At 39.4% G+C, this 25451-nt stretch overlaps 3 protein-coding genes across 3 annotated transcripts in view; 2 read left to right on the top strand and 1 right to left on the bottom strand.

Annotated features, from left to right (window-relative positions):
- Window positions 1-1687: 1687 nt before the first annotated feature.
- On the top strand, window positions 1688-4472 carry LOC117946401. The gene is made up of 5 exons (XM_034874525.1): window positions 1688-1726; window positions 1997-2063; window positions 2164-2308; window positions 3324-3559; window positions 3979-4472. The coding sequence occupies exons 2-5, from the start codon at window positions 2007-2009 to the stop codon at window positions 4153-4155; spliced, it is 615 nt and encodes a 204-aa protein (XP_034730416.1). The 5' UTR covers window positions 1688-1726; window positions 1997-2006; the 3' UTR covers window positions 4156-4472.
- A 642-nt stretch (window positions 4473-5114) lies between these two features.
- Window positions 5115-11792, bottom strand: dctn3 (dynactin 3 (p22)). The gene is made up of 7 exons (XM_034874526.1): window positions 11581-11792; window positions 10376-10460; window positions 9370-9456; window positions 8542-8625; window positions 6870-6928; window positions 6706-6765; window positions 5115-5567 (listed from the first exon to the last, which is right to left on the bottom strand). The coding sequence occupies exons 1-7, from the start codon at window positions 11680-11682 to the stop codon at window positions 5481-5483; spliced, it is 564 nt and encodes a 187-aa protein (XP_034730417.1). The 5' UTR covers window positions 11683-11792; the 3' UTR covers window positions 5115-5480.
- A 992-nt stretch (window positions 11793-12784) lies between these two features.
- atg5 (ATG5 autophagy related 5 homolog (S. cerevisiae)) overlaps window positions 12785-25451 on the top strand; it is a 30722-nt gene continuing 18055 nt past the window's right edge. Inside the window, exons 1-6 of the mRNA XM_034874707.1 lie at window positions 12785-12904; window positions 13314-13498; window positions 14858-14985; window positions 16726-16804; window positions 17373-17535; window positions 21469-21563. Coding sequence (XP_034730598.1) covers window positions 13391-13498; window positions 14858-14985; window positions 16726-16804; window positions 17373-17535; window positions 21469-21563 — 573 coding nt within the window. The 5' untranslated portion in view covers window positions 12785-12904; window positions 13314-13390. The remainder of the gene's footprint in view (window positions 12905-13313; window positions 13499-14857; window positions 14986-16725; window positions 16805-17372; window positions 17536-21468; window positions 21564-25451) is intronic.

Genomic DNA, 25451 nt, shown 5'->3' with positions numbered 1-25451 from the left:
TTTTTATGAAATGCAGTGTTCCTTCTACGCCAGATATACTTGGACACACACCTTCCAAAGAGTTCCACTTTTGTCTCATCGGTCCACAGAATGTTGTCCCAAAAGTCTTGGGGATCATCAAGATGTGTTGTGGAGAAATTGAGACGAGCTTTGATGTTCTTTTTGCTCAGCAGTGGTTTTCTCCTGAGATGAGTCGTCGCTGCGCTCTTGGGGTAATTTTGGGCGGCCGGCCACTCCTGGGAAGGTTCACCACTGTTCCATGTCTTCGCCATTTGTGGATAATGGCTCTCACTGTGGTTCGCTGGATTCCCAAAGCTTTGGAAATGGCTTTATAACCCTTTCCCGACTGATAGATCTCAATTACTTTCTTTCTCAATTGTTCCTGAACTTCTTTGGGTCTCGACATGATGTGTAGCTTTTAAGGATCTTCTGGTGGACCTTACTGTGTCAAGCAGCTCCTATTTAAGTGAAGCCTTGATTGTGAACAGGTGTGGCAATAATCAGGCCTGGGTGTGGCTAGAGAAATTGAACTCAGGTGTGGACAACCACAGTTATAGTATGTTTTAACAAGGGGGGCAATCACTTTTTCAGACAGGGCCATGATGGTTAGGATTTTTTTTACCTTTAATAATAAACACCTTCATTTATAAATTGCATTTTGTCTTTACTTGTGTTGTCCTTGACTATTGTTTAAATTGGTTTGATGTTCCGAAACACTTAAGTGTGACAAACATGCAAAGGAACAGGAAATGAGGAAGGGGGCAAACACTTTTTCACACCACTGTAAATCAAAGCTTGTTGTGTGTTGCATGAGAGTGCTTATTTTCAGAATTTTGTGTTGTCTTTGTAAAACTGCGCAACGTAGTCTAAAAGAAACTTCCTTTTGGGGACAATAAAGTACATCTTATCTTATTACACACAGAGAGCCCTAAACCTGACTGCAGTTTATAAAAGTGAAAGAAAAAAGTAATATTTATTGTATGCTGATATAAAACAGACAGACAGAAATCATTCAACAAGTGTATTTTGTCAGGTAATTATGGCATTTAAACAATATTTGAGATGTGTGAAACACTATATGACTGAAATGGTTATCCAAAATAATCTCAGAAATAATTTGTTTAAAAAAGACTAAAATGTTTTGACTAAAACTTGACTAAGATACCTGAGTTTTCATTTGACTAAAACTAGACTAAAATGACGAAACTTTTTGTCGACTAAAACGTAGCTAACAAAAACCATATGTGAATGACTAAATACGACTAAAACTAACAAGACTAAGACTAAATTAAAAACAGATGACAAAATTAACACTACACTGACATCTGTGGAACGGGCCGAGTCCAAAACAAATTTCCCTTCGAGGACAATAAAGTTTATCTTATCTTATTACACAGAGAGAGCTCTAAACCGTACTGCAGTTTATGATGGTTTACAGATACGTGACAGACATCACACACACAGGAAAAGGGAAAGAAAAAGTGATTCAGTTTCAGGGTGACAAGAAGCTTGATTTTACTGCATCTCCTCAACACCTCCGTGGTAGGTCATCATTTCATCTGTCCGCTGTGTCTCTTTTCTTTTTATTACTTTTCATCTTTCTCTCCTTCCTTGAACTCAGTTTATTGTTTGTGTCATTTGGGCAATGTGTTGGCCATTGGGGTTGGGCAATATATAAATAATCTCTTGATTCTACTGCTTACTTCATCTCCTCAACACCTCCGTGGTAGGTCATCATTTCATCTGTCCGCTTTCGGTCTTTTCTTTTAATTACTTTTCTACTTTCTATCCTTTCTGGAACTCAGTTTTATTGCTTGAGTACATTTTGAGTCAATGTTGTTTTTGTGGTGTTATTATTTACATTTTCTTATCGAGAATATTAACTACCCTTGGTGAATGAGATATAATTAGAAAACATACTTACTTGTAAAAATCAAATGAGTTTAGTAAAAGATCATTCTCAGATAACCTTACAGTATTGTATTGTTCATCACAGCCGTGGAACAATGAGGAAGCTGGTCTTGGTGGCTGTGATCCTTCAGCTGGTGATCGACATAAATGGAGTACGTTAATGGCTTTATGAATTGTATTTATGCCGTATTATGGTGCTCCAGAACGTATCAAAAAATTAATTTCTTCTATTTCCATTTCTTCCTTTAACAGTTCCAGTTTGGAGATATCATCTCTTTCAAACCTAGGTGTAAGCCGATTCTGGGGAAAAGATTTTACTACCAGCACTTTGCCGTCTATGTGGGCGACAGACAACTCCCTGGTAAAGAAGACGGGCAGGACATATTTGAACGAATAAGTACGTATATTTAGAAACTCCAAAGGCAGTAAGCCAATTAAATCTTACAGTGAGAACAATAAAACAAATCAGGTGTTTGATAGCATCTAGCATCATCTTATCTATGCAGTACATGGAGTACATGCTGAATGTGATTTTTTCATGCTTTGCTCGGACCAGCTACCTCCACAACTTGGAATTATGTCATGACAACATGACAACATGAGTTCAGCATGAATGTGTGTTGTTTCCTCTGATTATCCAGAAACCTTTGCAGGGTAGAGCAGGAAAATCACAATTCTGTTTTGGAACAAACTCAGCTTTCTGTATAGTGAATGTGAAACGTTAAATGGGTTCCAAAGCAATGTACAAAGAGATAATTTGGCTCTAAAGCAGAAAGGTTGATGTTTGCTTTTGAAATTGGAAGTATTGGGTTCACAAAAGTGGCATAATATACACTATTGGTCAAAAGTTTGGGGTCACTTACACATTTCCATACCACTTCATTCTAGACTGAATAGCAACTGCTCTGAGTGGGGGGGCTGATCTTTAATGCAATATCTACATTACCCATTATCAGCAACCATTCCTCCAATGTCCCAAAGGCTAATTCTGTTTACTAATCTGATACCATTTTAAATAACTAACAAGAAAACATTGGAGAACCCTTTTGCAATTATGTAAGCACATAATGTAATCTGGAAACTGCTGCCCTGGTTAAAAAAAACAAGGCAACTGATCTCAGCTGGTATTCTGCCCATAAAGGAGTGCAAATTTCTCAGTGACCCCGAACATTTGACCGGTACTGTATATGAATAAAATAGTAAATAAATGTTTAGAATTAAATAATTTAATATTGCTTTTTGAGTAAGAAGTGTACATCACCAATGCATCTTTTGTCCTCAGAGGGGTTAAAGCACTGAGGCAAAATAGTGTGGAGTCCTAGGCTTGTGTTTAAAAAAGGAGCTTTTAGACAGACATAAGTATTGTAAATGTTGACATACTGTACATCTAATAATGTATTCCCTGGTTATAGAAGATAGTCCATCCTGTGTTTTCTCCACACTGGACATGGCTGAGGAGCCTGAAGTAGCCAATTACCTCGATGGATACAAGGACAAGAAAGGAAAAGAGTACAAGGCAGGAACTGAGGCAGAAATAACCGCGCGCATCAACAAACAAAAAGTCAACTGTGGGGGGTACAATGTCGCCAAGAACAACTGTGAACATCTTGCTACCTATGTGCGTTACGGAGTGAAGGTTGCACTGCAGGTACATGACTGCTTTAATGTTAAAAAAAATATTTACTTTCTTTTATTGTCCATCTGAATATACCGGCATTCACCCTTTGCCCCGAACACTTTTTTAGGTGTCTCTTTAAAGGTCCCATGACATAGTGCTTTTTTTTTTTTAGTGGTCCCCTAATACTGTATCTGAAGTCTCTTTTATATAGACCTTAGTTGTCCCCTAATACTGTATCTGAAGTCTCTTTTATATAGACCTTAGTGGTCCCCTAATACTGTATCTGAAGTCTCTTTTATATAGACCTTAGTGGTCTTTTTTTGATCTGCAACAGTATAGACAAGATGATCTGCTAAGTACTGTAGTATATTTAAATGATAAAACATTGCACATTTTATTCATCTCTCATTAAGGTCAAAATGAACTCAATCCATTTCTTTTTTTTCTAGTTCAACATGACTGGTGAAAACCTCTGCTTCAACAACCCATTCAGAATCAAGACCAAAGATATGGTGAAGTACGTAAGGGAAAATGCAGAGTGCCACAACAATGTTGCCGGGTTACAAGTATTCCCTCAATTAACCCTCTCAGCGGGTCTTGCTCTCCTCTGCTTTGTCCTGATGTGATCGTCAGGGGCGCTTACAGGATGATGGGTCACACAGTCCTTAATGTAGAAAAGGATCTAACAGCACGAGGAGCTGCAGTTTCTACTTTGATGTTCTCATATATGCATTCTTTTTTGAGCCTCGAGTTTTTTGTTCCTGTGATAACCACAGAGCTTCTCCTCCTAACCTTTGTCCTTTCAGTTCTGTCACACCCAGGATGTTTCTGCTCAGCAGCAGTACACAACTACTTTCTATTGTCTATTTCCTCTGTTACTTCTCTCAGACTCTTCAGTGATGTACTGAACCTTCTTTGTGCAAGAATAAAGACTTAAAAGACTTTGTTGACTGAAGCTTTATTTCAGATCTCACCCTATGCATTAGATTTAATGCATTAGACCACAGTGTACAAGATGGAGTACTAGAGCTGCTCATGCAACGTCGCCAGTGTAGACACAGTGTGGTATACAGCTACAGTAAAGAGTGTATCACAGCAAAGGAAATAAGTAAAATAAGAGAATACACCACAATGCCTTAAAGAGCATCATAGTCACATGCCTTTTTCTGACCAAAACTCACATTTTTGACATTCTCACTCCCTAATCCTGCACTTTTAGGATGCTTTCCAAAATGACTTAGTGAGTAAACAGATGTTTCAGTGTGTTTCTCAGGGACACTTTGTTGCTGTGAAAAAGGAACTGGTTTGAGACTACTAGGCTATATATGTAGTCTACATCGGTCTGTGGTTTATAACAGTTTACATTTACTGTGACATACAGTACATAACACACACAGGAGAAGTGAAAGAAAAAAGTAATATTTATTGTGTTAGCCGCAGTCATGTGGTGTGACAGAAGACATACAGAACATTTTAAATCCAGAAAAGATGGGAAAAAATAATTACGCTAATTTCCATTTTTACAAATAATTTCAGAAGCATAACCCTAAGCCTCAAACAGAGGATATGAGAGTGTGTGTGTGTGAGAGAGAGAAAATAGGTAAAGGGCAGAACAACAAGTCTTGTGACTGTCCTGCAGTAGGGAGGCAGCGGTGGAATGTGTTACAAGTTGAGTTGATATACAGTTTGCAAACATAAGAAGCTCTATTATCAGAAAAATAAATAAAAGCAGCATCTCCGAGCTGTCTGAACCACACGTCACGTGATAGAACGACTGATGAACCGTCACATGAGACAGAGTTGTGTTTTTTTTTGCTCCGCTCCTAGAGAAGATTTTATTAAATAAGACTGGTTGGAGAACGGTTGGGAACCAGCAACACATGTCTTCTCTAAAGCTCCCACCGCGGCGCAGTCTTCTTCATCATCATCATCATCAGTATGCTGACAGGAGCTACTCCACAGGCCGGATGCCCTTGGCCTCCTCCAGCTTCCTCAGGGTCTCATCCCACTGGGTGAACTGCTTGGACAGCAGGAACATCTGCCAATCAGAGGTCAGGGGTCAGTGGGCGGAGCTTTGTCCCAGCAGGCAAAAAACTGAGCAGCAAGATTAATTTCTATCTCATATAGATAGAAATTAATCTATCGCGACAGCAGCTGGTGGATCCAAAACTGAGTATATCTGAGAAATTAGCTTAACCCTGGTGTTGTCCTTCCGTTAAAATAGAAGATCAACACTTTTGTTAATGCTTTATATCAATAGTTTTAACTTTTTTTCTTACATTTGTCTCTTTTTTTCAACACTTTTGACACTATTTTCAATGTTTAACGCTAAGTAACACTAACTTATTAACTTTAGTTTTCCAGTTATTTTGGGAATTTATGGTCCATAAACCTCATTTATAGGAAATTATACGTAAAGTTTGAGTTAAAAAAGCAGAAATTAGGAATTATTTAGTCTAAAATTAAAGGAATATATGTTGATGGATGTCAAATTTTACTCAATACTATTTCAAAGTACTTCAAATACTATTTTTTTTTACAAATGCTATAAAACTGAATAAAACGCCCCAAAATGAATGAAAGTAGAGACTTGAACTTGCGTTGTGTGGAATCAATCGTGCTATTTTGGGTAATTTGAAAGAACATTGATATGGGAAAACGGGTCAATTTGACCTGAGGACAACATGAGGGTTAAAAAAAGAAAAGCTAAATATCTTAATATATATATATATATATATATATATATATTATCTAGAGCTGCAAAGATGAATCGGCTGGTTGTCAACTAAATGAATCGCCAACTATATTAATAGTGAGTCATTCTTTTCATCAAAAAAGTATGAATATTTTTGTGATTACAGCTTCTGAAATGTGAACATGTTCTAGTTTCTTCCCTCCTCTGTGACAGTAAACTGAATATCTTTGAGTTTTGGACTAAACAAGACACGTGAGGACGTCATCTTGGGCCTCGGGGAAACACTGATCAACAAATTTCACAATTTTAAATTAAAATTAATCGACTAATTGAGAAAATAATGAAGGGTTTGTTGCAGTCCTACTTTTATCTCACAAGAGATAAGAGAGTACAAGAACAAGTTTGTAATTATGCGAAATCTTTTGTGTTCGTAACACTTTGTATTTCAATGATATAAAACTAATTAGAGGAGAAAAAGCACCATTTTGTTGTATTCCTCGAAAAGCTTCTTCACTTCCAGGGACTGAGCCTCAGTTTGGTCCTGTAAATGAGACAAACGTTGGGTCGACAGATATACGCTTACAAGAGAGAAACGAGGCACACGGAGAAAGAGAGAGAGAGAGAGAAAGAGAAAGAGGGGGTCACCTGCTCCTTGATGTGAATCTGGGACAGGCGCTGCAGCTTGGTGGCGTGCTCCGGTACATCTGTGGGCAACAGAAACACACAGCTAACAGTCCTGGTAGAATAAACACTACAGCAGGTGTAACACCACACTACTACTGAAAAAAAGGCTAGAAAGTCACATAAGAGAAGATTAGTTACATTCATTTCTCTCTATACATGTTTGAACAGGGCTTATAGCAAGCAGTCAGGGACATTGGTGGAGTTGGAGCCACAAAGTTCCAGTATTTTATATTAGAGATTGGCAATATATCGATATTATAGCAATATCGTGATATAAAACTAGATATCGCCTTAGATTTTGGATATTATAATGTGGCATAAGGGTTGTCTTTCCTGGTTTTAAGTGATGTAATTTTCTGAACTTACCAGAACGTAACTGTTCTAATATTTGCCTTTCCCCATTAAGTCATTATATCCACATTACTGGAGTTTAATTATCAAAAACCTCAATGTGTAAATATGTTGTGAAAGCACCAATAGTCAACACGACAATGTCGGTATCGATACCGAGGTATTTGGGGAAAAAAACATTGTGATATTTGATTTTCTCCATATCGCGCAGCCATATGTTATATCTAACCAATATAGGCTAAAAATGCTGATTAACTAAATGAAATGACATTACAATCAATCCAATAACAAAACCCTAAAAGCATGTCAACTGTAGTAGTCAGAATGAATGACATGCTGCTAATGAATACTGCCGAATATGTGTAGTGTTGATAGTATCACTGGTACAGGGTACACATAGTGTGTGGAGTGAAACTGCATCCAAAGAAAAAATATGAATGGATAAAACATGTATTAGAAGAGGCTGATACTGGAGGTAGTAGAGATGGTATTTTGGAAATGAAAAAAGCAACATGGGTCACTAGGTCATATGGGAACATATGGTATACAACATACCTGCATACAGCTGAGCTCAGTCCCCTTTCAGCCCTAGACTTCCTCTTTCCTTTATGGGTTTACATTTCATTCAAAATATGATGATGCAATTTAGCAGCGGTTTAAAGTCCTAGATCTCAGACCTCCTTCCACCAAATAAACATATTATTTTATAGATTTTGCTTAAAACAAATCAAAAAAAAAAAAAAAAAGCCGATGTGTCTAATTGGGCTGGGCGATATGGAGAAAATCAAATATTGGTTGCATGAAATATCACAATATTTTTGACCACTTAACTCGATATCAATACTGCAATAATATTGTAGTGTTGACTTCTGGTGCTTTCACATCATATTTACACAATGAGAGTTTTGATAAGTAATCATCAGTAATGTGGATATAATGACTAAGTGGGTAAAGGCCAATAATAGAACAGTTACAACAGTGTGGTAAGTTCAGAAAATGTCATCACTGTACTGTAACACGGCCTTTAAAACTATGAAAAGACAACACTTATGGCCATATTACAATATTACAATATCCAAAATCTAAGACAATATATAGTCTCATTTCATGATACAATATTGATATATTGCCCAGCTCTAGAGTCCAACATACTTCAGCTAACCCTTCATGTTTAGACACTTGGCTGAGCTCCTTCCTACTTTGCTGCCAGGGTTAAACCCACAGAGCCAATGCAGCTCTGGCTTTGTTTACTTTTCTGAGTGAGAGTGAAAGTGAAGCTCACCTCGGATGTAGGTGCTGTCCAGCAGTGGCTGCGTGTTGCTGATCTGCTCCAGCAAAGCAGCCTGGGAAAGCAGGAAGTCCTCCTCTGGGCAGACAAACACACAACAGCGTCACCGTGAGTTCTGAATCAGAAGTGAGCTCCTCTTTTAGTCCTCCACGATAAAATAAATACCATTTCATGTGATAACTTGACCCAATTTAACATTGAATTTACATGAAATACGTCAAATACAATGCAGCTTCATATACAATAAATTAACCAATATCAGCCTAAAATAAAGAATCTATCTGAGATGAATTTGATTACAGCTGTAAATACATGTTATTTTGTATTTGACGTATCTATCCCAGGGTGCTCCTGGTTCTCAGAGCGGTAACAATTTAAAATGTTGCTGCATAGTCACAGAAATAATTGTTTCTTTCAGTCAAATAAAAAATATCTATGTGTTATTGTTGTTTTATGTCAGTTGACCAAGATAATACAATACCATAAATACCCAGCCTATGAAGTAAACCACGCCTCATTATTAATCATAACTCTTTATTATCACAACAACTTCCTGTATCCCCTCCTTGTCATGTTTGTTGTTGTGAACGTGTAGGGTCGAGTGCAAACAACTAACAATTTAAATAATAAAAATATTTATTCTGACCAATAATCACTTATGTAATTACCAAATAAGTTAAACCAACAGTTTCCAGTCATACACCTTAAGACCTCGGCTAATTTTAGCAATTTATTGCGGGTAAACCAAGACATCGCGCTTATGTAAAACCAATGACAATAAGACAATAATGTAATAATTGTTTCAGGCCTCCTGGTTCTTACCAGCAAGAATAAACTCCAGCTTCATGGCATCAGGTACTGAGATGTGGTCCGTGAACTGGGGGTCCAGGTACTTCAGCAGGTCCTCAACTGCACCACAACACCAATAATCAGGATTAAAGAATCACCCAACAGTCTAATCTGACTACAGATACATTTATTTTTTAATGTTCAGTGGGCACTGTGAATGACTTAAGTTTCTAAAATATTTCAATATTCAGAGGGCCTGCTGGCCAAATTGTTAATTCACATACTAGAAAGATCGACTCGGGGCCAGGGGATCTTTCTTGCTGTAGTGGAAGAAGTATTCAGATCCATTACTTTAAGAGCCAATATGTAATATATGTACTGTAATAGATTCCCTAAATTACCTCGTTGCTTTATCAGCCAGTAAAGTGATCCCAACTGGTCCTAGTTAACGCCGCCATGCTAACCTGGCGGCTAACTGACCGGAAGACCAGGTAACAAGGCCACAGTTGGGGGTTTGGCCTTGACCAACTGCCACTTTGCTAATTTGAAAGCCGTGATGTCTCTCTCTCTCTCTCTCTCTCTCTCTCTCTCTCTCTCATGGGTGGGCCAAATTCTCTGGACAGGCAAAGCATAGAAAGGGGAGGTAACCTTTTCCCTTATGACATCATAAGGGGCAAGATTCCAGCTCAGCCCGTCTGAGCTTTCATTTTTTCAAAGGCAGAGCAGGATACCCAGGGCTCTGTTTACACCTATCACCATTTCTAGCCACTGGGGGGCCATAGGCAGGCTTTGGGGGACTCATATTAAAGTCTAAAAACCTTATAAAGGGATATGTTCATGCCATGGGACCTTTAAGTACAGCACTTGAATAAATGTACATCTCCCTGTGTCTCCCTGCCTATCTATGCGTTATCTAAAAAAAAAAGGAATTAAAGCAAAATACCAAGAAAAAAACAATATTGCAGGTAAACAGTTACAACAACAACAACTGTATGTAATCCAGGCTGTGAGGATGGATACAACGAAGCGTGTGACTCACTCTTCTTGTGCAGGATCTTCACTCGTTCTCTCTTGTTGGCCGTATTGGTGAGACCAGCCTGAATCCTGGCCAAAGACTCAGCGCACTGCAGGACAAAGGACAGCGATTAGACTCAATGTCAGTGTTTACCAAGTGTACATGAACATCATGCAATTTAATCAATGTGTATGGGCAATTCTGTGCAATATGTGGCAGATGCTAATACAGTGCAAATACACAAACCCTCAAGTTCAAGTGTGTCATGACTTTAAGGAATGGAGATTTATTACATCTAAAAAGGAACATGAGAAATTGCAGTATGGAGGCCAAACACGGCCATTTGCTTATGCATAATCACAGTACCTCCTTCTAGGTCTCACTCTGAGTACATGATTTGTGTACTACTTAACAATAAGGTAGTAAGTTCAACTTCAGTAAACTATCAGAAACTTAAAAATACGTTTTAAGCAGGACACAACAACAACTCACTCTCTATGTCCAGTTTGCTAGAAAATATGTACACCTAAGATTATTGAGGACAGTTATTAAACTGTACCCTTGAATTTCCGATTGGTAAACAAGTTTTCCTAAATTCCAGGAAACCAGTGAATTTTGTTCATTTCAGTGAAGTATCAAACTCCACCCTCACAATCATTTATGCCTTTACTTTTAATGAGTTAATGCCTGCATTAAATTACATTCATAATAAGATTTTCTCTATAACAGAGGCACTTATTTTTCCTCCCAATAACTTACTTATTCTTTCTCCTAAGAGTATCCATTGTTATAAATTAAAATGCTTTTTATGTGTAGTCCAAAACCCAGCAATTGTCAATGTACAAATATATGAAACAGGTCAAAACCCCTTGTGTATGACTACAGACGTGAACAGGTTTTAGCGTTGTTTGATTAGTAGCAACAGCTAATTAAGCTAAAACTAGCTCCAGTTTTTGTACATCACATTAGTTTATTGACTGATACTTGATTTTTTTTATTATAGGCACGGGAATACTAACACACACCGTCATGGCAGCATAAATAACAGCTTGTTAAGCTTTTCTAATAACATCTAGCTATTGCTGTAAAGCCAATGTGCATAAAATAGGGCGTTTACTCAATTTCACTGACAGAGCTTTCGTTAGCTATGCTAAGCTAACAGCAGGCTAGCTGTTTTATTAGCCCCCACATCCATTCATCAGACTATAACTACATTATTCCGAGCAAACCTTGACGGGTTTTCCACTTTTGTTTCTTCTCTCCCCGTAAATACGACTCTCCAGCTCCCGAAGACGCATTTCTAGGTTATCCACCTCCAAAATGTTATCCATACTTGAAGCTACAAGACCCACACAACAAAATCCAAACAGACCCGTAAACCGAGTATTTCCCCCGATGACATGTCCCGCCCCATTCTGCCTTAATCTGCCTCTGATTGGCTTACTCTGGCAGCTTCCCCCTGACTCTGACCAATCACACTCTATCTTCTTTCTTTCCTTTTGGGATGAAGTAGACTAGACTCTAAATTAGCGTATTGCTGCCCTCTACTGTGTGTCACCAACATTGTCTTTACTTACTCATATTTTTTCATAAAGTGCAATACTAAGTAGAATATCCCAAATCCCCAAACGTAGGAATAGGTTAGTTGTATGTGACAAAACACAAGCTGCAGTCGTGTTTTAATGGGAAAATTACATTTATCCAATGATTTTCATATTCATGATTCATAATAAGATCTCCAATGCCTCTCAGAGTATGTGACTTCTGTATCTGTCATCTTTGTGTGTCTCCTTCATGGGAGACAACCTGGTTTGTTATGACTTCACACCATTTCCTTGAAGAATAGATGACTTGGAGCCTGACAGAAACAGTTGCCTAGAGCCAGGTCTCAGGTCGAGCAGGTCCCAGGTCGAGACCAGAGCCCATCCAAGGGACAAGATGTCCTTTTTCAGCTAAGATAGAATGACCGGTTAAGAAACTTGGACACACGAGGGGCAGATTCAGAAATACGTAATAGAACAAACTGTCTGCCTAAGGTCACTAATTGTTACGTTTAAGATTAAACTGGTTTCCAAACAAGGGTTTTTTATTATACATTTTTGTATTAATGATTGTATTCACCAGAACTGTGGCCACTTTGTAACTCTGTTCATTGTGAAAGCTGTTCTCCTCATTTTGATAGTTTTTTCTGCAGAAAACAATTAAACCTTTTTCTCCGAATACCTAAAACCTTTAACTCAGTTTGCAGCCGGTCTTTATTTTGTTTCAACAATGTCTCTTGTCCAACACAAACTCCTCCATCGCTGTAACAAGAAACATCCACAACAGTGTTAAAACGTGTAAGTTATTTCGTGCATAAACATTCATATCAGAAACATTGCTACTTTAATGATGTTGGTCGTTGGTGCAGTAACGACAGCTGGCCGCCAGGGGGCGCTGTTTGGCGGTGACCGGGGTTTTCAGCTGTTTTCCGGTGACAGCGGGGGGATGACAACATCATCGACAGTCACGGCCCTTCCTCCATTCAAGCCGACTGCCAAACATCGACAAAAAGTAAGGGTTTCTCTCATATCAGCATCTCTCCCTCGCACACGAGGCTTTTTTATTTGTGGACAGTAAAAACCAAAACCAGGAAGCAAGCCCGTTTCTTTATTGTAAACCATTCTTAGCTGTGTTTTCACAAGCTAAGTTAGCTCACCTAGCCCTGAAGCTAACGTCAGTTTCTGCATTACACCTGCGTAGTTTGACACTTTAGAAAGTCTACCAGGTGAGTCGCTGTCTTCTCCCAGACTATAACGTGATAATAACTCCCTTTACGAATTAATAAAGCCATATGCGGCGCACCTAAACCTGAGTCAGTGCGGAACTAGCTTGTGTTGGACTTTATTGTGGTATAGTGGACTGTGTTACCAGAGGTATTAATAATGCTAGCCTGTCTGCTCTGCTGTGTTGTTCACTGCAGGAAGCGGTCAGCCATCGGAATTTGGAGTGTGTCTTTGGGGAATTTATTCTATATGTGCCACTGGGAGCTAAAACAACATGGCAGATGACAAGGACGTGTTGAGAGACGTGTGGTTCGGCCGGATCCCCACCTGCTTCATTCTGAACCAGGATGAGGTTACTGAGAGAGAGGCCGAGCCCTACTATGTAAGTGCAGTTGCTCTCTGACTTATAGCCACACACCCTGAGGCCAGGCCTAACTTTTGCCTGCCACTCATGTTAAGACACTCACCTCCATGCTTCCTGGAAAGCCCCATCTAAGCCTACAGCTTAGTATTTCACACCAGTACATAAGGATGAATACATAGACATACCAGATGACTTTGTGTCATCCATCGTTGAGCCTAGAAGCTTCTCCTGAGCTTCAATTCCTCAATTCTACCCGACCTCAGCATGGAGAAAAGGCTGTTACTTGAGTCGTTTGGATCTTTCATGATTATCCTACCCTTTTTCTTGCCACGCCTGGTGTAAAAATCCTTTAGGCATGGTAGGACACAATCTATTGTATGTTCAGCCAAACAGTGCTGTCAGGGCGCTCTCAGTGATGTGGGAGTAGAAATTCCACATTATTTAAGGGGATACCCGGATCATTGTTAATTAATTTATCAAATCATTGCTCTCAATGGATACTGTCTTCATCAGTCTGGTAGCTGCTCATGTTGAATAGTGGTCTACTGGCTGGAAGAGAAAGGGGCTCGTCACTCAAGGCTATACCCACACAGTACTCCGTTGTACTTTAAGACCTGTAGCCTCTAAAGCTATGGTCAGACCAGAAAAAGGGGTTGTCTGCACACTGTAGATTATGTGCACCTCAAAAATGTAAGAAACATGTTGGAAGCTATGTAAATCCCATGCAGAGACTGAAAAAACTAAAGACAGCACAGAACAAGTTAAATTTCAATTCAATTTTATTTATATAGCACCAAATCACAACAACAGTTATCTTATTGCGCTTTTCATAAAAGAGCAGGTCTAGACGGGACTCTGTGATGTACAGAAACCCAACAATTCCCACCAAGAGCAAGCACTAGGCGACAGAGGTAAGAAAAAATGTCCTTTTAAGAGGCGGAAACCTCGAGCAGAACCATGGCTCAGGGTGGGCGGGGCATCTGCCTCGACCGGTTGGGGGTGAGAGAAAGAGACAGAGACAGAGACAGACATGGAGAATTGTAGCAGACTCCACAGCTCCAGAGCCAGAAACACCTGCAGGAAGCAATAGGAGGAGAGAGGAGAGGGGCGAGAGCGCACAAGACTCCGGGAAAGGGAAGAAGTTGAGTTAGTAACCTGCATTAATGGGATGAGGTTGTAAGTTGACGTTCTTGCCTCAGCATCATTCTCATTTTATACTGTATAAACACATCAAACACAGCCACTTCTACTGCTCGCAGCTCTCTACCACAGCCATGTACAGTAAGCACTTTGTCTATTAATGATAGCATGCCAGTAGTCTCTATTTATGTAATACTTGATCATTCTTATCTTTTTCTTACCTCTTGGCTCTCTTAGCTGTTGCTACCCAGGGTCAGCTACTTGACTCTGGTTACAGACAAGGTGAAGAAACACTTCCACAAAGTGGTGAGGACCGATGACGTGGAGGAGATGTGGTTGGAGTACGAGGGGACGCCGCTGAAATGGTGAGACAACGGTCGTCAGATGAAGTAATTTAGCTAGTTCTCTCAGGGGAAAAGGTTGGGTATGTGTGAATGCATCATGAGTCGGTACATTGGGGAAAGTGTTACCGTGTGTCCTTGATCTATTGTTTGGTGGTATGAATGCCAAATACATGTAAGAAGAGCAGGTAAGTGTCATTTTATTTCTCAGATCTCATTCTCTTCTCATCATGAATATATATATATATATATATATTTTTTTTTAATTTGTCCTGTTCTTGTAGAGATGTACTCCCAATAAAAAGCTTTGGGGCGTCTTAAAATGTGCACCATATTACAACTGGCACCATCAGCAGGAACCTGGCTCATTGTTGTGTGTTGTGTTTGTGCGTCAGCTTGAAAATAAATATAGTTTCTATCTCCCCAAACGTTCAAACTCATTTTCATGAGGCATTTCACACTTTCCACCTTGTTTGTGTACCTTGTTATATTGCCTCACATCCACATCCACAATCTCCATCAAATGCCACACATCAACAGTCAGAATCATAACACATCAACTGGTCTTAACCATGGGCACCAAGCTAAGCTAGTTTCTTTTCTGCCTGTCTGCTAATAGCAGCAGGCATAACATTTAGCCACAAGGTGTCAGTATTGCATCACAGATGATGAAGAGCCGGGTCTACTGTAGCATCACACTACCACTAGTCTACTGTATATCCTTGACGTTCCACTTCCGGGATTGCTCCGGTGCTGCAGGAGGTTTTGCCGGATGCATGTATGTTCTGTTTTCTTCCTCTTTCTTTGTGTTGGCATTTTAAATTCAGTGTATTTATGAGGACTATTTGTGACTGGTCTTCAGATCTCTGCAGGGTAAATTGAGACAGCTAGCCAGACATCCTGTTGAATCTGAGTTTTCTCTCGCACAACTATTATGCAGTGGTTCTGGAGGGAGTTTAGCGTTGCCCATGGGGATTCTGATTGGTTTAAAGAAACGCCATTAAACCAGAGCACTTTTTCCTCCCATCCCCTAATGCCATGTGGAGTAGCCAGACCCTCCATCAGTGTGCTTTGGAGGAGGAGGACATATGTCAGTGTTTTATTCATTCAATTGGATGTTTAATCCACTCAAATGTGACTTTCTGCGATTTTTATTTTCTTATTGGTAATTGCATATTATTATTCATTGTAAATGCAACATATTTTTTAAGACATTATTTTAAGGTCTGGTAACCAATAATGGGCGTTAGTTAGGTTTGATGTTTCTTAAAATACAGATTTTGTATACATTGGCTTGTTGGCTTCAGTGGAACTAGACCTAAATGACTAACATTGTGAGTGTGATTGACCATGAAAATACACTCATTGGATTTGAGGCTGTGATAAGAAACGCATCAAATTCCTGTTGACTGAAACACAGGAAGTGACAAACAGAAACGTTGGAGTGAAATGTAAACTGACCGCTGAATTATACACACAGCATCCAGAGAAACAAACATCGAAAGATAACAAAAAACTGACGTCGAATTTATCGGCTGCTCATTATAAGTCCCTTAATAATTCCAAGACCGTTACTACAAACTGTTTTTTTTATATGTAATTTTAGGTCATATTGTTTTAAAAAAAGATACACAGTGTTTAGGAATAAACCATTTCATATGGATGTCATATGTTGCTGTCAGTCCCTGAATGGCTGATAAAAAACAGGCGATGCATCTTATACTGATAGTACCATTACTTCCTCTTTGTGTTTCCTGGTTCCAGGCACTATCCAATTGGAGTTCTGTTTGACCTCCATGCGTCCAACACTGTCTTACCCTGGACCATCACTGTGCACTTTAAGGTAAAAGTCAACCAGAGTGTGTGTGTGTCCATGTACAGTATCCACAATATTGTGTCTGTCTTTATATTCTGCCTGTAAATTTTGTGTATTTAGTGTTGAACTGTATTCAAAACTTAAAATAAAAAAAGATGTTAAGTTCCGTTAATAAGTATTTGTATGTAAAGAATGAAACAAATGACACGTGTACTCTAAGATTTGAAGTTATATCTAATTTAATGTTTTTGTTCAGTCTCAATGCTTAAGTTAGCAGCTCAAAAAAAGTTAGCAACTAAAAAGTAGAACACCTGGCGGCTAAAAAGTCAGATATTTCCCTAAAGAGTTGGTGCAGACCAAAACAGAGTAGGAAAAAAAAGAGTGAATATTGGACATTACATTACATATATTATCAAGTGAATACAAATACAACTCCATTAAATGGTGATGGAGCTCTGTGTCTGCCACAGTGGATGTGTGAATAAACAATTGGTTGACAGCCAGCTTGCTGTGAAGCTCTTCCTTCCCCCTAGTGGCCAAAAAACACACACAGACTGCAGCTTAAAATAAAATGTTTCTCTTGTGCATGTGTCAGAACTTTCCAGATCGTGACCTGCTCCACTGTCCCTCCAACTCGGTGATCGAGGCTCACTTCATGTCCAGCATCAAGGAGGCCGACGCTCTGAAGCATAAGAGCCAAGTCGTCAACGACATGCAGAAGAAAGACCACAAACAGCTGTGGATGGGCCTGCAGAACGGTGAGACACACACACACACACACACACACACACACACACACACACACACACACACACACACACACACACACACACACACACACACACACACACACACACACACACACACACACACACATCTGCCTTTATTCTGATAGCAGTCTTTGAAGCTTCAACTTCCAAAACGTCTCCCACCTAAAAACACCCACCAGCTTCCCTTTCCGTTTCCACCCATCTGTCCAGACAGGTTGATTTCTTATTGGCTGCTAGTTGTGATTGTGGTGGTTTTGTGTAGGTGAAGCGGGGGCAGTGGGGCTGAAGCGTTTGTAGCTTGTGATACGGGAGTATTAGCTGTGGGAGGTTCTGGAGTGTGTGTGGGATAGATTACCAAGTTTGGGGTTTGAGCTTGTCTTTGAAAAGCCAAACTCAGTGCGTGGTGTGAGATTCGTGGAATCTCTGCGGGTCAAATTCATCAAACAAGACAACGATAAACACTTTTGTCACCAGGCGCTGAACTTGGGGTCACTTAGTTATTAATATGTCAACTTGTTTTGATCTATAGTTGTCATCCTTCTCCTTTTGAGTTGGTAATTATTAGCGGAAAGTAACACTAGTTTCTGTTAAATGATGTTATCTATAGGTTTACAATGCACAATTATTTTCAATATCAGTTAATCTGTTGGTTACTTTTGCAAATAATCAATCAGTAATTTAGTCTATTAAATGTTAAAATTGTGAAAAAATACTCGTCAGTTCAGTTCGCCTTCAATGTCTTCGTTTTTGGGTCCAAACTATGAAGCAAAGCATGTATTCAATTTAAAATGATGTTGAATGGAAAAATGCTTCAGCTGGAACATTTTTCCTTGATTAAATAACTCAAACAACATTCAAAATAGTTACAGAGTCAGTATCTGTCGATGGACAAACTGATTTATTATTTACTCTTTTTGTTCTATTTATAAATATATTAAGTTAAAATAATAAGAAACTACAAAGACCAAAACCACTTGTTTTTAAGCTGTGTTTAAAGAACAAGCCACATAACAGGCCTGCTGTTATTACAATGTCATCAGCACTCCTACATGCATAATTGCCTCAAGTTTACACGTATATTGTTATTACAACGTATTGGTTTGTGTGGTAGAGGGTGTTCAAACACCGAAAACGCTGCATTTGCTGTTATCATGTTAAGAAAGAAAACAGAATTTGTGCTCTTATTTTCACATGAGTTATGTTCTCACACATTTGTCATCTTTTTAGTTCTGTTAAGCTGGTGTTTGTGGAAGTAAAGATAAATAGATGGAAAGATAAGATATTTCTTGACAACTAAGTTGACAGGGAGGTCAACTTAAAACAGTGCAATGCAAATAACAGCCAGGAAACTAACTGGAGATAATTGGTGCTTAGAACTTAATTGTCTGAAACTTAACTGTCAAAACTGAGAATGCGTTGAGCAGGTTTGCTGACCAGAACACAAAACTTCAGCTGCTTATCTCTCTTCCACTTTCCCCCTGAAACTAACAGAGAAAGCAATGGCACAGCTTAAGACAACAGAGGAAAACATGTTAATTTAGGAGACTGATGGATGATTCTGTGAACTGTTTAGGAAAGTTCACTGTGTGATTCACACTGTCAAACTATTTTTAATTACATTAAACAGAGAATTTCTAGGATATATCAAACACAAGGAGGTGGTCTCACCTTTTACGCATGAAAGTGAGAGATGAAACCCTTTCGAAACCAAAACTTTCACGTCCAAAAGAGACCAGAAACAGAGAGAGAAACAGGGATGGCTCGTACTTTCATCCAGTAGAGAGAAAACAGAAAAGCTCTCAGAAGGTTAATGTGAAAGCAAGAGACGAGGGAGACGGAGGTTTTGAAACCAACACATGCAGGGTGGAATCATTTTTAATGATGAAGGGCCGTCCTTCAAGCAGAGGACCAAGGTTCAAGTTTCTGTGTTAGGGCGTTTTCGCAACGACAGCCTTTAGTTCAGTTGAATTGAACTGGAGTTCTTTTGCCCCGCTGGTGCGGTTTGTTAGGGCAGGTGAGAACGCGGCAATCAAACTGAGCTAATGTGTCCTGTAGTCAGGTAGCTTAGCAGTCTGAACTGATGTCACCTGTAGTCAGGTGTGTTTAGCAACCGGCGATGCAGCAGAGCAACAAACTGTAGGAGCTTGCAGTGTTTCAGAAATAGACTCAAGCTCGCCATCCCTCACGATGCAGACGTACTAACGTCTCTCGCAAAACAATGGCTGACATCTTTAATGAAATGAGCTGGTTTGATCACAAGATCAGAATACAGGACCTTCTTCCTGTGTTTACTTTCTTGCTCCTGCCCCCAGAAATTGTCGACCAATAAGAGGATTGAACGTTCTTGGCTGATTTGTAATGATGCATTTTGCAACGCTTGGATTTTACCAGGTGTGAAATCAAACCAAACCAACCGAGGGCAAATCACTAACTCACCAACTAAATTCGGACAAAAGCAAACAGACTACAGGTGGGAAAACGCCCTCGTTAAGGACACTGACACAAAGAATCAAAGAATGGGTAAACAAGACTGTGGGTACGTGATCTGTGGGTATGCAAAGATCGCAGACCCACAGTCTTGTTCACAGTTATCGTTGATAATCCAGTTTTACGACGATTTCAGCTGCACGATCTGTTCCACGGCCTAATACCTTACAGCAATGTTCCCCGAACATAGGGTCGGGACCCAAAATGGGTCGCCAATTGGCAGAGAACAGACTAAATGCGCAGCATGACCTCAGAAGGGCACTTTCAAAAACTGAACCTAGACTAGATCAGCTGGTTGATATCTTCAACCAGACACGTACATCTCATTAAATTCAAGTCAGCATTATTTAAACAAATGTTGGTGTCGGTACTGAGGGATGATGGGAGGGGATGAGAACATGAGTTGAGAAAGGGGTGAGACACAGAAAGGAGCAAAGAGAACTTTTCTGTTTTTGTTTACTTTTATAATGGAATAAATATACTTTACATGCATTTAAATTCATGGTTTGTTCCGTCTTTTGTCCACAGTTTCAAAAATGTAGATGTTACAATGATTCATGGTGTATTTTTGTAAATTTGGGTCCCGGGGAGACACCAAATTTCTCTTTTGGGTCTTGAGCTGAAAACGTTTGGGAACCACTGCCTTAAAGCAATGGGGAGTGTGGAGGAAACTGAAGGTTAGCAGTGACAGAAAGACCCAGACTTTATTCCACATGTAAAACACAAAATGGTGTATTTTCATGTATCATGCAACAAGTCCAAGTCCTTTATTATTTTGGATTGGCAACCACGTAAACGCCTACATTTAAAAACATCACAACATCCCCACACTACATGTCCCAACAAGGCGTAGTACACGGACGTCCAGATGCGGTTTTGGATATTTCAATTAAGTACCTAATTGAAATATCTTTATAAAACAGACCCGCTGTGAACTGCAGAACAAATAACATAAAATGTAAATGCCGCCAGTTGTACCGCCTGGCCGCCAAGTGTTATAACGCATGTGTAATACAAATAGTGTAGGGAATCCGTCATGTTTTGTAATACGTATTTATACGCATGCGCATATCGGATCATGTAGGCAGCACAGATCACAACAAAGAACACAAATTGTTCAGCACTTCACTGCCTTTGATACACTGTGCAATAAACACGTTTACATTGATACAAATGACCCGGAATCACATTGAAGTGAAAGTATCCCATAAGTTGATGTGGTGTTGATGTTGGGATGTGGTAGATAAGCTAAATATTGTTCATCTTTCTTGTCCTCTATTACTAATAAACGGAGAATCCAATTGACAGACAACAGTGTTAAAATGCAGCCATTTTCCAGGCCGCAAAAAAAGAAGGATTTTGAAGATATTATCACATCAACATGTCTAATCATTGGGACATTTTACAACTGCTGACCTGTTTGTGTTGTCACAGATAAGTTTGACCAGTTCTGGGCCATGAACAGGAAGCTGATGGAATATCCCAGCGAGGAGGGAGGCTTCAGATACATCCCCTTCAGGATATACCAGGTAACACACACACACTAACACACACACTTTCAAAATGTTAGCTTATCCCGTAAATGTTGAATCTTTGGACTCTGGAAAGTAAAGTTGAAGTTTGCCAGTCAGCCCAGTAGATGTAGCCAGATGACTTCACCTCCATCCAGACACTGGCTCATGTTGTCTAGTGAGTTACAACACTTTCTACAGACAACAGTCTGATTAAAATAGGCAGCTGTACGGTAAAAAAAGGTGATTTTTTTTTCTTCTTCCTTCTACTTCAGGTGTATAATAACCCAGATCATCATTCCCGTTAAGCTTATGAACCACAATAGGTACATTTTTCCTCCCCTTACACCCACAAACACACACCCACACACACGCGCACACACACACACACACACACACCTGCAGACAAATTATCAGTAAAACATTTCATCACTTCAGTCAGTTTTTCTGGTCAACTGCAGAGTCATGTTACCGGTATGTTATATCACACTTCATGCACAAAAACAACCTACTGTGTGTTTATGCCCGCCAAACCTAACCCCCATTTTTGAAACATTAGTCAGCTATTTTATTAGCTTTATATGAAAAGAAAGCCATAGATTACCCAAGCTTGAAAGTCTAATCAGACTGCCAATCTTTCAATTTCTTCCTAATGTTTAAGTGAAACATTCAGAGAAACATTCATTATGTATATTTGCTTGTAAATGCAGCTCTTAACTTCACTGTTTTACAGCAGATTTGGTTGTTTTTGCGACCTCCTATACAACAATCAGTCTCTAAATCAATCCAACAAAGATCAAGAAAAACAAGTGTGAGTCATGTGTTGGACCCTGCTTTGCCCTGGTGCTTTTTGGAGCCTATTCATCTGTTCCTGTACATTTGATAACTGTGACTCTCCCTTTGTTTGTGTAATTCCACTGAAACGATGAGGAGCCGATGGGTTAGCCTCAGGACTCTGAAAAGGCGTAGGCAGACATGCGGCCTCAGGTTGGATGTTTCCGCCTACACGGCTTTATCCTGACTCAGGTGAAAATGCCCTTTTGGAGAACAAAAACGAAAGAAGAAGGGATGAATAAGCAACAGATTCTAGCCTGGGAAACATTAGAGGGTCAGACAGTGGGGGGAAAAGGTGCCACGCTTTGACGCAAGTGTTGGGGGGTTTCTATGCAGATTAGGAAAGGCTGGGAAGGTGTGGAGGAATAATTCCAGTTTTTTTTTTATAACAGTTCTTTAATTGCACAGAATGGCTGACAAAGTTGTTGTTTTTTTCAACAAAATTTGGCTTTGTGTAGGAATAATCTAGCAACAGTGTAATTAAACGCAATTTAGAGTCATTTTAGTCCTACATGACACTGGAGAGTCTCGTCCAATCCAGTGTAGGAAATGAAGATTTGGAAAACAGCTGGATCTTTGCAACAAAAACATGTTGACAGTCTGCTTTGCGTCTAGTGGCTCAATGTGCGTGCATTTAGCCTTGATCTCAAATCACAGCAAACAGAAATGCCTCCTTACTGTCACTGAGTCGTGATAAGGAATTAAACATAAAGGGCCTGTCGAGACAAGTTTAGAAAGTTTAGAAAAATAAGCAGAGTAGAAAAGAGGTCTGGCTTTAAATTATAGGAGTGTCACCTTGTGAAATAGAAAGAGATTTGTAGATGTTAGGAACAGGACTTCAGTGTAATGGTTAGTTGCAAGAGTGAACATTCCTATTTTTCTGTCATATCTGCTGTGACTGCTGGTAATTTCCCACTGTGATGATTTATCATTGAGCGTGAAAGGTTTTTAATGAGACCTGCTTGGCTCCACATATGGCTGCAGTTAACTTTTGTGCAACAATGGGGGCGGGAGTACAGCTGTCAATCACTGTCAACGCTGAGTGCTTTGCATCCAATTTCAAAAAACTCATAACTGCTTTTGTTTTTACTTTCACATCTTCAGCGCGTAAATAAACCATTTTACACTAAGACAAAAACATTCTTGTGTTTGGCTATAAAACAGAACTCTTTAAAGTGGCAGACTGAAACATGCAGTCTCACCAACACGACCCGCCCTCTCAGACATGCACTTGTTGCAGCTGTAGAACTGTGTTACTGCAGGCGGGTAGAAGAAACCCAGACCGTGCCAGTTTGGGGTGTTTTTCACGGCTGAATTGAAAGTTTCCACGACCATTTATGAGCTCGGTTGGTTTCGTGACAATTGGAGCATCAAAGCCTGTTACAACCTCACTCTGTGATTTCCAAACATGTTGGAGAAAATAAGCATCATTCCTGAAGACTCTGGATTGTTTCAGAGATGGTGTGGTTTTCATCTCACTAACTGCTAAATATTTACTAGCAAAGAAGGCCGGTAGTGTAAACTAAATCTGTTCATTATGATCTTAAAAATACTCTAACAGCAGTTTTTGGGGAACTTTACGACCACTTTCACTGTCCGAAAGTGCCACAGAAGTTTTGGATTCGCATGTACCAATTTAACTTTGTGAGCTCAATCTTAATATTACCAATAAGAATGATGGAGACACAGTTGTGTAATAATCTGGACTCATATGTTTCAATCTAAGGGCTGCACATGACAGTAAATCAAGAGTTCTGAGTAGGGATGGACCCATATGGATTTTTTTATTGCCGATACAGATTTTTTATTTCTCCCATCAGCTTTAGCCGATGACCGTAACGGGCTGCCGATTTTCTTTTTTTGCTGATATTTGGTGCCGATGACGCTTTTGCTCCATCAATTTACATCATAAATATGACACAATAATAAAAAATGTTACAAGACTCTAGTAAAAAAAAAAAAAAAAAAAAATAACCGTTATGTGCTGGAAATGCTGAAAATAAATATTTAAGAATAATTACAAATCTGAAAATAAAAAAATAAATTCTAAAAATACTTATTTAGGCATAAATAAAATGATTACACTATTGCACACAGTTGCAACAAGCAAGCAGCATAATAGAGTCTGCACTGTTGTATACCTAATTTTACAAGTAACCAACTATTTACTTGGGGTCGGAGAAAAAATCTATACAGTTTAGTATTGCAATATTTGAAGGGATGTCCTGTAATGATACACAGACTGCAAGCATTGATCTTTCATTATGTATGTGTTGGTCAGATGTCTGATTGACAATCTCATTTTACAGAAATAAAATTGAAGTGAGATCAACAAATAGAAATATTTATTTTTAGATAAAACAGACATGGACAAAGTTTCCTTTTGGGGACATCATTTGAAATTGGGAAAAATTTGAAAAGGTTATAAAAATTGCAATATATCGCAGAATATTGCAATATGGTTAAAATCGCAATAATATCATATCGTGGCAACGATATTGTGATGATATTGCACCGGGAGGCGTCTGGTGATTCCTAACCCTACAACTTACAACCAAAAAGTAGCCATTGAAATAAAGTGCTGAAAAATTGAAACCATGGCATGGTCTTAAATTACAAATCGAGCACTCTCATATATTGCTGTGATGCGTACACACACACACACACACACACACAAAAACTTCTGTGTGGTTGCTGATGCTGAGTGAAAAACTCAACCACCATAGAACTGGATTGACAATGATGCACGTCAGCAAGCGGCTCTAAACACAAGTAAGGCATACACGGTGGACCGGCTGATAAATGGTTGATCACTAGTTCTGAGTTCAGAATCTAAATGTGTAGGAACGCCTTTTGGAGATTAGGTCGTTGCTAAGGAGAAAATCCAGCGTTTTGTTAGCCAGAGTTGCCGTGACAAGACGAAACACGCCATAACAAAGGAAGAAAATAGATTGAAGAGATGAAAAAAGGTGAAGAAACGCTGAGAAGAACAAAGCTCTTTAGCACTCCAAAGTCACTGTGGTGACTTAACAGGAGAGGAAAGATCTCCCCCCCCCCCCCCCCCCCCCCCCC

Source organism: Etheostoma cragini, chromosome 6 (genome assembly GCF_013103735.1).
Source record: "Etheostoma cragini isolate CJK2018 chromosome 6, CSU_Ecrag_1.0, whole genome shotgun sequence".
NCBI lineage: Eukaryota > Metazoa > Chordata > Actinopteri > Perciformes > Percidae > Etheostoma > Etheostoma cragini.
The sequence above is the reverse complement of the archived record's forward strand: the minus strand, read 5'-3'. Positions and strand labels throughout refer to the sequence as shown.